The 12,366-nt window shown below is 37.1% G+C and overlaps 1 protein-coding gene across 1 annotated transcript in view; it reads right to left on the bottom strand.

Moving 5' to 3' along the window:
* Nucleotides 1-11,092, bottom strand: part of LOC127944878 (limb region 1 homolog-like protein) — a 15,161-nt gene extending 4,069 nt beyond the window's left edge. The window contains exons 1-11 of the mRNA XM_052541266.1: nucleotides 10,725-11,092; nucleotides 5,227-5,311; nucleotides 3,555-3,588; nucleotides 2,935-3,074; nucleotides 1,667-1,770; nucleotides 1,440-1,563; nucleotides 1,184-1,252; nucleotides 972-1,036; nucleotides 396-468; nucleotides 154-237; nucleotides 1-72 (exon numbers count right to left, since the gene is read on the bottom strand). The exon at nucleotides 1-72 is cut by the window's left edge and continues 5 nt beyond it. Of these exons, the coding sequence (XP_052397226.1) occupies nucleotides 1-72; nucleotides 154-237; nucleotides 396-468; nucleotides 972-1,036; nucleotides 1,184-1,252; nucleotides 1,440-1,563; nucleotides 1,667-1,770; nucleotides 2,935-3,074; nucleotides 3,555-3,588; nucleotides 5,227-5,311; nucleotides 10,725-10,787 (913 nt within the window). The 5' untranslated portion in view covers nucleotides 10,788-11,092. The remainder of the gene's footprint in view (nucleotides 73-153; nucleotides 238-395; nucleotides 469-971; nucleotides 1,037-1,183; nucleotides 1,253-1,439; nucleotides 1,564-1,666; nucleotides 1,771-2,934; nucleotides 3,075-3,554; nucleotides 3,589-5,226; nucleotides 5,312-10,724) is intronic.
* Nucleotides 11,093-12,366: the final 1,274 nt, after the last annotated feature.

Below are 12,366 nucleotides of genomic sequence, written 5' to 3'. Positions count from 1 at the left end.
AAGCTAAAAGCAGCAGCATGGCCACTGGGTATCCCAGGTTGCGCTGCCATGGAGATGCTCTTTTCCTCAACTCTATAATGGAAGCAGCAAGGGTGAAGAGCAATTCATGATAGTTGACTGATGCATTCAACACTCTGAGAGGCATGTCTGTACCTAAAGCAATGCGTTTGGACTGCACACTCAAAAACTCGGTGTTGATGGACTCTGGGTTTGCACTCATCCAACAGAAGGTGTTACCTGAAAGAGAAAGAGTGATAGGAAACCATGGTGTTTGACATGCCAGTAAAGCTTCTTTGGACATTAAAAAGAAAATGAGAGAAAAGAGAAAGAAATCTGTATAAGGTGGGGTCACTTCCTTATCAGCCAGTATGTCTTTCTCACATCCTGATACTCACTTTTCAACTTCCTGGACAGAGAGGCCTCTTCAAACACTGTGCAGTTCATGGTCTCTTCTAGGTTCTCCAACAACTTAAAAAAATATATAATAATAATTTAAAAAAAAAGACAAAACTTCATAGCTCTAATTCCTCAAATATTTACTCCATCCTTTAAACATTTGGCGCTCAGTAAGAGATCTCAAAGATATTAATACTTTTATTCAGCAAGAATAAATTAAAAGTGACAGTAAAGAAAGTAAAGACATTATTGTTAATCAAAAATAAAATTTCAAATAAATGCTGTTTTTTTTTAACTTTCAATTCATCTTGAAAGGACATATGGTTTACACAAAAATATTCAGCAGTACAACCCTGAATTAATTTCAACACTGATAATGATAAGAAATATTTCTTGCACATAAAATCTGCACATTAGTCTGATTTTTTTTTATAATCAGTTTTTATACTTATTTTTAATCAAATAATTGCAGTCTTCATGAGTGTAAGTGGTGTCTTTCATAAACAATTTTCATACCACCTGTGCAAATACATCACAATAAAAATGTAATTTTAACAGGTATTATGTCTACCTACCCGAGGTTTGACCAATAAGCTCCCAGTGATGCTAAACATCCGTGAAAGCCCAAAGGGTGTGCACACTATAACAACAACAACAAAAAAAGAAAGAAAAAGAAATGAAATGCAACAAATATAATTATAGGATGTCAAGTGCAACCATATGCAAATACCAAAACACTATACCTACCAACAACATATAAATAGTACATACATTTAAACACACTTACACAAAAGCAGTAGAACTCCAAAAAGTGAGATTCCAGAATAAAGATAGGGTAGGTAATATTCCCACAAGTCTAGAAAGAACAAGAAAAACAGAAGACTATTAATAAGACTATTTCTTTCTCTTTTTTTTTGCATTTATACAATTAAGAGGAAATTTGGGAGTCTAACTGGCATTATAAACTGTGCTCTATTCAACTGAAGGCAATCAAAGAGACTAAACAAGTGCAGTGCATAGCCTCTAATGTTACACAGCCTCACCATAAAGACTCTCACGTGCGGAATTGTGATGGAGGAGGGCTGATGCCACCCACACAATGCCCAGCACCAGCAGACTGAGGAGCAGCAGCATCACGGCGGTCTCATAGACCCGCGCCATAATGCCCTTTCAGATGAGAAAACACACACATACCAAATGGACATCAGATACAGAACTGAGTTCAAGTGCTCTGGATTTGTGTTTACCGCTACACTAATGACATTTTTACCTTTTTGGACCCAGTAAATCCTTCTGATTCAGTAAAGAAATAGGCAAACGGCATGAGGAAGACCAATGAAAGGTTTGAAAATAAGAAGACTAGGTTCCACAAGCCTGAAACAGAAACATATAGAGAATGATTAAGTAAATGAAACATGATTTTGTAGTCTAACCATAATAAAAAGCAAAAACCCACATCCTGCATGATAACACACCCATGTACAGTTATGGTTGTAATACTGTTCTAAAGTTGTTGTTTTTTTTAAATACTTTTATTATACATGGATGCATCTAATTAAGCAAAATTGACTTTTACAAAGTTACAAATTTCAAAAGTAAAGAATTATATGTCTATTCAAAGAATCCTAAAAAATTTATCACAGTTTCCAAAAAATTGATAATAGCAAGAAATGTTTCTTGAGCTCCAAATCAGCATACAAGAAAAATCTCTGAAGGACCATTGTGACACTGTAGACTGGAGTAATGATGCTGAAATTCAGCTCTGCCATCACAGAAATAAATTACTTTTAACTCAAATATATAATTATTTTATATTATAATTACATATATTACACTATTACTGTTATTTCTGATCAAATAAATACAACCTTTGTGAGAGACTATATATATATATATATATTTTTTTTTTACCATCCCCAAAGTTTGGACCAGTAGTATATATGAGCAATATTTAAAGTTATGTTTCATATTGTGTATTCATAAGAACTACGAGATAAACAGGTAGAATAAAAAGAATCCGTCAAACTTACACACCGCTAGGGGGCATCCACGTGCCATACTAACTTCAACTTTTACTAGCTCTACATCTAAAGTGCCATTAAGCTTTTGTTCTGTTTATTTCTCAGTTGGTCTGAGGTTTCCTGGCTAATTCTATTGCAATCACAAACAATCTGTGAAGCTTATGAGGTCAGGTGTTGCACGTGCACTGCAAAACACTAGAAAAGGCATTTCACCATGTGCTTATCAAAGTGCAAATTAAAATCTGGATTTTAAACTAAATAGTAGTCTTAGATTTACAGACAGAACATATTATACTCTTGGCAGGCTTGCCGCCATGCCCAACCCGAGATAACACGACACAGAGCCATAGACATTGTGTTAAGTCTTAAGACCTTGTGGGAATAAATATTAACGTCTCAGATTGGGCAACAAAATACTATTTGAGAAGTTGTAAATCAATTAGATAGATAACTATTGATATTATAGTCACATAACCCAAATGTGCAAAGCAAAGTTATTAGATATTCATGTATTTACCACGGATGAGCGAGCCATTGAGCCACTGCATGTAGTAACTGTGTGGGAACATGAGAAGGACTTCATTGGACAGGATGGAGATGGGCAGAAGCAGTACTGCACATACGGCCACAGAGAGTGTGAATGTACACAGCCGCAACCTGCAGAGTGAGAAAAACAGTCAAAGAAGGGTCAGGAAGCATTTTGCAGCCCTTTACTTTGACATAGTGCCAACAGTGAAAGGCGGCAGTTTTTAAATGCCACGCTGGAGACCAAAGGGCAAACTGTCCACTTACACCCATTCAGGGCAAACAAAAAAAAAAAGAAAAAAAAAGAGCAAAATAGCAACCAGTATGGTGTCCTCAGCTGCCTAGTTTCCTTTTTGATGTGAAATGTAACATTTTTCTGCCATAACATGACAAATTTCTGAGTGAAACAAGATATCCAACCACTTAAGTAGGGTGGGAGCTGATTTTATGCATTTGGAATTTATTGGATGGTGAAAATGGGATTTTAAACACTGGAAAGGAACCAAACTAAATTTGATTTTGCTTGCCTAAATAGATATTGGCTATTACTGACCAAAATCCAATAGTCATGTAGCTTAAATTAAGAAGAAGAAGAAGAAAAAAGGAACTTACACAATTTTGTTGACAGTGGCATCCTCAATGTCATCTGTGGGCAAAAAAGGAAATATGTTAGTCACCACAACACTATCCCACTGCAGACACAATTCAGCCTTGAACTGAAATTGAGCCATATTCAGCATGAAGCTATTCTGTGAAGTAGATGGTAAATGGACTGCATTTATATAGCGCTTTCAACAGACCACATGGCCATCCAAAGCGCTTTGCAAGTTGCTTCACATTCACCCATTCACACACTCATTCACACACCGATTGCGGTGTCAGCCATTCAAGGCGCCGTCCAGCTCGTCGGGAGCAGCTGGGGTTAGGTGTATTGCTCAAGGACACCTCGACACTTGTTCAGGTGGAGCCAGGGATTGAACCACCAACCTTCCAGTTTGTAGACAACCTACATGAACCACTGAGCCACTGCTGCCTCTATTTTGAGAGGCCAGTGGAGAGATGACGGGAAAGTATTGGGGTGGGGAGAGGGGGGGGCGATCAACAAAGGACCTCGAGGCGGGATTCAAACTTTGGTTGCTGTGAGCGCAGTTGCGCTATATTTTGTAAGAAGCCTGGGGAAGCTTTCATGGTTAGATTTTTCATCATTGCACTACAGAGTGCATTATTGCAGTGTGCAATATCCGTTTCAAGAGGAATTGGTCTTACTAACAGGGATGGATTAAGAACATGGGACGTATATCTCAAACATTCACATGTGAGAAGAGCCAAACATGCACAGTGTGACAGAGCTGCAGGGTAGATATGTGTGACATTTCCTGGGAGTGCTCGAAAACCTATTGCAAAACAGGTTCTCTGCACATATCCTTCAAAACCACCAACTGAATCCAACTGAAGAAACTGCTCCAGCCCTTCACAAACAGTCTTGTAAAGGGATTCTGTTTATGTTCCAATATTAGAATATGGTAATGGTTTGGCTGGCAGTTGAGTACACAATGTTTTTTAAGTGTGTGTAAATGACATTCTTATAACCGTCTGCATTATTTTTTATTGTTTGATCATGTAAGCATGTGCTAAATTGAGGTATTTAAATGTTGTGATGACACAGGAGCACATCTCACATATTTCAAGACCCCTGCATTCTGTTCTGTATCTAGCTGTTTTGGAACAGAATTCATTCTCTGTTGATGGTTCCTAACAATCCTTCAACAGTCTTAACTAGCCTGATGTAAAAAAAAAAAACACATCCCTCAGATTTCACTGCAAGTAGGTATAGCAGAACCTGGAAAGAGCAGAGAGTTTATTTCTGGGGTGTATACCAAAACCCAAGGTAATGTTCTCTTATGAAACCTCAGGCAGTGTTCGGGCAGGGGGCCTATGTTTATCTCACGGGTCGGGAACATTCCTCATCCCCACTGATGCCCTCCTTCAATGTTACATAACAGCTGTTGACAGCTATCAGAAGTTTTTACTCTTCTATTCTGAAGATGATTTCTATTATTTAACAATTAACACAGAATACTACATTATCTGAGCGTGACTGGATACCAAACAAAATACCAAACTTTTTGGAAAGTGCAAGAGCATGACCGTGTCAGGTTGTGCTGACCAACAAATGTTATTTAGCTCTTAGAAGAGCTGTAGTAAATCACAGTTGTGCTTTAAAGGACTGGACAATATGAAGCCGAACAACAGCAGAGGTTCCGGGGTTACACTTTACACTTACCAGCGACAAACTCTGCATTCTTCTTAAAGTGAGTGAGAATGAAGTGTGACAAGATGTAGAGGCAAATGAAAAGCAGCACGCAAATCTAAAACAAAGAAAACAGAAGAACGTCAGCGCAATTTGAAAACATTCAAAATTATACATTATTTACAGACAACATGACGTAAAACACTGCAGCTTGTCATTCTAAAAGTCTGAAGAGAAGGGGAAAAAAAGATTGATAATATAAACACAGTGCACAGATCTATTTTCAGAATCAAAATGGCTTTATTGCCAAGTGTTTACACACACAAGGAATTTATCTTCGTGTCAGGAGCTTCCAGTACAGAAAGTACAGACATAGTGCAGACATAAATATAATTTAAGGTAATATGGTGTAATAAAAAAACAAGTGCATAGACAATAAGTAAAAAATAATATGGTTATAACATACAGAGAAAAAAAATCAATAGACAGAATTGTGAATGTGAATATGCTATTTAGAGATGAAAAGTTTTGATGTACAGTCAAAGTTATTTGTGCAGTCCTGAAGGATGTTATGTCTTGTTCAGGTGGAACATGGCCTTGGGGGAAAAGCTGATCTTGTTTGGTACTCAGTGCTCTCTAGCACATACCAGAAGGCAACAGTTGAAAGAGGAAGTGTGCTGGGTGTGAAGGGTCCAGGGTTACTAGCCCTTTTCCTCACTCTGGAGGTGTAAAGTTCTTGGAGGTTAGGCGGGGGGGCACCAATAATTCTGTCAACAGTCCTCACTGTCCTTTTTTAGCTTTCAGAGTCCTTATAGGAACATTACGAACACTACACTTGGGCTCCACTCAATTTCATTACATGCAAGAGAGCAGTGTGAACATCCTTCAAAACTTTTAATTTCATGTTCCACAAAGGAATAATCACAATCTTTCTTGAAAGATAGGGTGCAAATGCCACTTTGCAGAATATCAGATGACACACATTTTCACAGGCATCTGCAGTATGAGTCACACAGTTAATATGAGCAACACAATCAACAACAGGCAGTGACAAGACATGCTGTTCAAACAGGCTGCTTAGATGTGATGCCAATTTAAGTTATCAAGGACAGGTTAGACAGTAGACTGTAAGAGAGCAGAGGTCACGAAACACACTCCAGCACAGCCCCGTTATCACAGATACATGCAGCTGTACACAGTCCAGATAGTCTTTACAGCTCTGTGACATAAGAGCTCCAACTCGAGGACATTTGGTTCTTAATGATAACACACAGATCGGTGATGGGATAGGATGGGACCAGTCAAAGATATTATAGAAATTATTAAAGACATATTATTGATAAAAGATAATGGGAAGAAATGTATTTAGGGCCCCGGAATATATATCTAAAAAAAATTAATAAATAAAAAAAAAACAGTGATTTTTGTGGCAAAAGAAAGTGAATCAGTAAGTGAATTATAAAAAATAAAAAAGCCTTAAATCATAAGAGCCAAAAACAATTGTAATGCTGCAACATCTCAATATTTGACCAGAACAGAACAAATACAGTAGTGATGCAATAGAAAACGAATAGAAAAATGTAATGTTTATAATGTTTATTATTGATGTTTATTTCAACTAGTTAACTGTTAACTGACCGTTAAGAATTTTGAACCGATTAATACAATCAGTTAAACGGTTAAAGTCATTTATTCATTTTCAGGAATTTATCAAAATATTTAAAAAGGTTTGCTGCATGGTTGAAATAGACTTATGCTACGCATATAAAAAAAAAAGTTTCTAGAGAGAAAAAAAACATAAGTTGTGTTTTATTATTTCATTTAGAAATAGGCCTACGGCCGACGTGAAAAATGTTTACAAACATTATAATAAACACTGTAAACATAGGTGGGATATTTTAATTCCCCTCACTCCACAACAGTCCTTTCAATTAACAGTATTCAGGAAAGAACAAGAATTAAAAATAAGAAGCTATAGCTATATATAAACGACAAGCCAAAACAAATGAATTTAGGCTATAACAAAAATAAAGCCAACGTTGGGTCTCTCATTCTACACAAAATCCAATGTTTCCGTATTTGTGATGTATTTGAATGTCAAATTATTATTTATTATGTACTTCACTTGCATTCCAAAAAACCATTCACTCTTGTTCAATGTGATGCTGTCATTTATTCCGTCATCACCCGGGTGCTGATAGCAGGTGCACGCACAGGTGAGACCTGAACAGCACCGTTTAAACTAAACTACTAGAACTACCTAAAAAAAAAAAAAAAAAAAAAAAAATCACCTTATTTTTTTATCTTTGTTTTATTTATATGTGCTGTTGCTTGTAGTTGGATAGAATATTCTTATTTTTTTAATATACATTTTTATAAACATAGCACACACTGAACTGTACCGAAATCGTGACTCTAAAACCATTTTAAAAAATGAACTGTGAAAAAGTTGAACCGCGCCTCCCCTAATATATATATGAACATCCCTAATGTTTATGAATTAATGAATTAATGAAGCATGTCCAAAAGAGTTGTTAAAAAAACTTAGCTTACTCTGAATTCTGGTCTATGTCTCATTAAACTTTAAAATAAACCTACAAAGCCACAATATCTAAAAATCTGATTGTACACATTTCCTGTACAATGCTGGCAGCTATTATTCAATATCTCTTTTGGCACTACTTTAACATGGAGAAAGGGCAATGCTTGACACTTCTCATCCAGAGAGAGCTGCAGTGGCATCTGTCCACATGACAATAACCTTCTAATTCAATGATTAACCTTTATCCTGATTTCAGATATAAGATCTGCACTGTGGAAACAATACTTTTGAGAAGTGATACAAAAGACATGACGATTATGTATTGAACACACCTTACAGGTGTGTTGTATGGGTTATATTGAGTGAACTGAAGAAGACAAAAACATTTCTGAAGCAACCATTATGTTGAATAAAAGAGAGAAAGAATGACAGCAGGAGGAAGAGGGAGGTGACGGGACAGGAAACTGGGATTTTGTCTTTAAAGTGCAAACAGCAGTGAAAACAACTGATCCGTGGGATAGTATCACTGAAACTCTGAAGGTTTTTCACACAGATTTGTTTGCTCAGCATTTGAATACTTTGTTTTCAGTCGACTAAAAAAGAATATACTCAACCCTCAAGTTAAAACAGCCAAGCTAAAATATAGCATGTCAAAACTGAAACAAAAGATTGCGTAACAAAACTGTTGGATATAACATGAGAATAAATGTCCAGTTCTCATTTAATAACCAGTCAAATACATTTTTTTAAATACCTCAGGGTTTTTATATCGATACAATGAAAGTCAATAGGGTCCAAAACAACACTGGACTCAACAGACTCTCATTTAAAGCATCTTCTTTTGAGCTTATTTTTGTTGAAAGAAACGTCATACAGGTGTGGAATGACACTTTGTGACGCCAATGTCATTGTATGCACGGTTTCCCTTTAAATCCTTTCAGACAACCAAAAGTGTGGACAAAGACAATATTTACCAGTCCCTATCAATAAACAGAAGATACGAAATCTATTATTAGGGCAATGGTGGGCATGTTTTCAAACCTATTCATCAATATGGGTAAATATTACTTTGACTGACCGACTGTATAATGCAAGTGTTACCAGGTCATATAGTGTACCTGCTGACCAAGCGGAGCTCAAACGTTCTGAATCTTAAGGCTCATTCATCTGCTCTGGGTAATTCTCACTGCACAATGAGACCTGGAACCAACCCCAAGTTATTTATTCAAGTGAAACAGCCTGTTTAGCAAAACAGTCAGCTATCGCACGAACGGGAAATTGACACAATGAGAAAGACAACATTAGTTGTGCCCTGAGACAGATTATGAAAAAAAATACTAATATAACTTGATTTGATGAGAGGTACTAAACCATTTATAGATAGGATTAGGATAGAACTTCGGGAAATATTCAATTCGAGTTGGTTTTAATGAGGAACAAACAATATTGTGTCCATTCATTAAGATCACTTCTTAGTAAACACCTGCAGGCGGGAGTATAAAACTCTCTTTTGTTGTTGGTCAAGTAACATGTTCAAATATGCACCTTAATACACACTGCCTTCCTTGCACATCTACAGAGTGGGAACCGCAGCAAATCTGCTAATCAGATTACAATGAACTATACAACATGGAAAATTTATGAATATGAACAATGACAACTTGGATATAAATAACATAAGTAATTATTTAGCATAACACAGTGAAGAATCATTGAGCCTAATATTCTTTTATTAGTATTAGTCATATTACTGAATTACAGATTAATCTGAGCCAGTCTGACTGTATGCAAAGTGTACTGTAAGGATCTTTGTGAGTCAACAAGAAATGATGTGAAGCATTTTCTCCACCCTTTTTAAAAGCAGAACTGACCTTTTTTTACTTGAACTAAAAAATTAAATAAAATAAATACATAGTTGTTTGCATTATTTTTTAGCAATTTTAAATTTAGCACTGTCTTTCCCTTTAGTCTGTGATTACAGTCCAGCGACATGCTTTCAGGACAATATCCACCAGTTGAAAACCACTGATTTAAATTATAAATCCCAGATAAGCATCTGCAACAGGGATAAATAACCATAACAGCATGAGCTCTGCGGTGCTTGGCCCGGGGAATGACAATAGGTCTAGATTTACATTTTCTGGTGTGACCCATATGGTCATTTCACATTTTCTGGGAGGAGTACAGCTTTGCATCACACACAAGAACAGAACAGTGTATAAGAGACTAGAGTGTATGCACTTAAATTATCCTAAAGTGGAGCTTTTGTTTGATAGAAAAATAAATGATGAAGTGGACAATCCCTACGACTGCTTCAAGCAGATTATGACTAGAATTTTTAACTGATGTATTACATTGTCATTTAATCTATATTTTTCGGAGGACAGTTTTTGTAGCTAGTGAATTACTTAATCTACCAGATTAGTGGTTTAAAAAAAATAAAAAGCACCAAATGTATTGTTCTAAATGCTGAGTGGGATACATTGTGAAGGAGTAAAGGTTAACTCCAAGCATCTCTCTGTACTGAGGTCTGAAGTTCAGTTATAGTTGTAATTTATTAGGTGACAGACATTTTCATGCACAAGGACCCCAAAAGCTCATTTGTTCTAAAAAAAAAAAAAAGAATTTTGGACACTGGATTGATTGATAGTTTTGGACACTGGAGCAGTCTCGGTATTCCATTGAGCAGCTGTGCATCACCATGTAATCGTTCTTAACGTTCCAAATAAAGGGTCTCTTTATGTACACAATACTCTATAAAAAAAATGTTCTATAAAAATAAGCAAGGACAACATATTCACAGTGAAATCAGGATTTTATGAGAACATAAAGTCCTCGTACACAGGATCATGGTTCACACAAACATCTAATCATTCAATGCTTATTGGTTTTCTTTAGGAAAAACACAATGGCGCATTCAGAATTGTAACACTGCAAACAGTAATTCATAATCATTGTAAACCAGAAAAGCAAATAAAGGGAAACTCACAATGGTTTCTCGGACTTGGTTGTGAAATAGTTGCTCTCTAACCGTCACGTCTTCTGTTTCCATACTTTGAAACCATGTCTTGGCGTGTTCGCTGTTATAAGTTGTAAAACATTTGAGTATACGAGAAGATAACAGCCTACGTGGAAACTTGTGTCGCGTTAAAGCGAACGGACGCTTTCCACCTCCAAACGCATCGCGGTTTCTCTAGCTGAAATCAAGAAGTCAACGAACTAGTCCTGTTTTGCTTCAATGAGGTGGATAAATTATATTTTAATTATCTTTCACCTGCTAAAAAGGGAAACGATAAACTCTGTGAAACTCTTCGAGTCACCGTGCTTATGTTTCTCAATGAATCTAGACTCCATCTACTGGAGGGGCTGGACTGTGGGAGGAGGAAGAGGCGGATTTAAAGGGATAGTTCACCCAAAAATTTAAATTTGATGTTTATCTGCTTTCCACCAGGGCATCCAAAATGTAGGTGACTTTAGCCCCTTTCACACTGCCATTCCGGCAAATACACGGGTAAAGTGTTCCGGCAATTGTGCTCGGGTCGCTAGAATTTGCACTTTCACACTGCCAGTGATGACCCGGGATATGTGTGTGCTTTCACACACAACCCGTGAAGATCCCGTAACGACACATGACATCAGGGTGTGACGTGTAATGTACGAGTCGAAAACATTAGGCACGTTATACTTTCACTGAAGCAAGCAGACGATCTCTGCATCAGCACGGAAAGTGAGGAACAAATTGATCTCTGCTTCATTACAGTTTGCACATATGTTTTCATCGCGAATCTTCCTTCAAAACAGCCGGTAAAAGAGTTGCACGATAACGTGCGTCATCACTTCGACACGGCATTAGATCTGACTTTTGTTCACACAGCGCTCGTCCCAGGTTGAACCCGGCAATGTTACTAGGTCCCCGACCCGGGTTCAGTGCAGGAATCAATCCCGGGACGTGGTTGCTTTCACACAGAAGGCGACCCGGCAATGTTCCGGCAATATGCTGGGTCCAACATGCAGTGTGAAAGGGGCTTTTGTTTCTTCAGTAGAATACAAATACAGTGGAGATTTTTAACACAAACCATTGCAGTCTGTCAGTCTTATAATGTATGTGATTGGGAAACACGGGTAAAATATAACACAAACAAAACCAAATTAAACCCTACAGCTCGTGACGACACTGATGAGTAAAGTAGGGTTAGGTTAGGTTAGGTTAGGGTTAACCCTAAACTGAATGCATCCTTGCTGAAAAAATCTAACGGATAACAAACTTTTAACATTAATTTAGATTAGCAGATATGTGTTTAAGGTTGCAGTATGAGGAGGAGCATGGCACAAGATCTTTACCCTGTAAAACCGCAATTAGACCCCAAAGAGCTAGTCAACTACAGACAGATATCGAATCTTCCTTTTCTTTCCAAGAAACTAAAAAAGATAGTATCCTTTTTTATTTATATTACTTCTTAGAGAAAAATGGTATCTGTGAGGATTTCCAGTCAGGATGTAGACTGTATCACAGTCCTGAGACTGCTCTCCTTAGAGTTACAAATTACCTGCTCTTGTCATCTGATCGTGGTTGTGTCTCTCTATTAGTGCTATTGGATCTTAGTGCTCCATTCGACACTATTGATAACAAC

Source organism: Carassius gibelio, chromosome A23 (genome assembly GCF_023724105.1).
Source record: "Carassius gibelio isolate Cgi1373 ecotype wild population from Czech Republic chromosome A23, carGib1.2-hapl.c, whole genome shotgun sequence".
Lineage (NCBI taxonomy): Eukaryota > Metazoa > Chordata > Actinopteri > Cypriniformes > Cyprinidae > Carassius > Carassius gibelio.
This window is presented reverse-complemented; position numbering and strand designations above follow the sequence as displayed.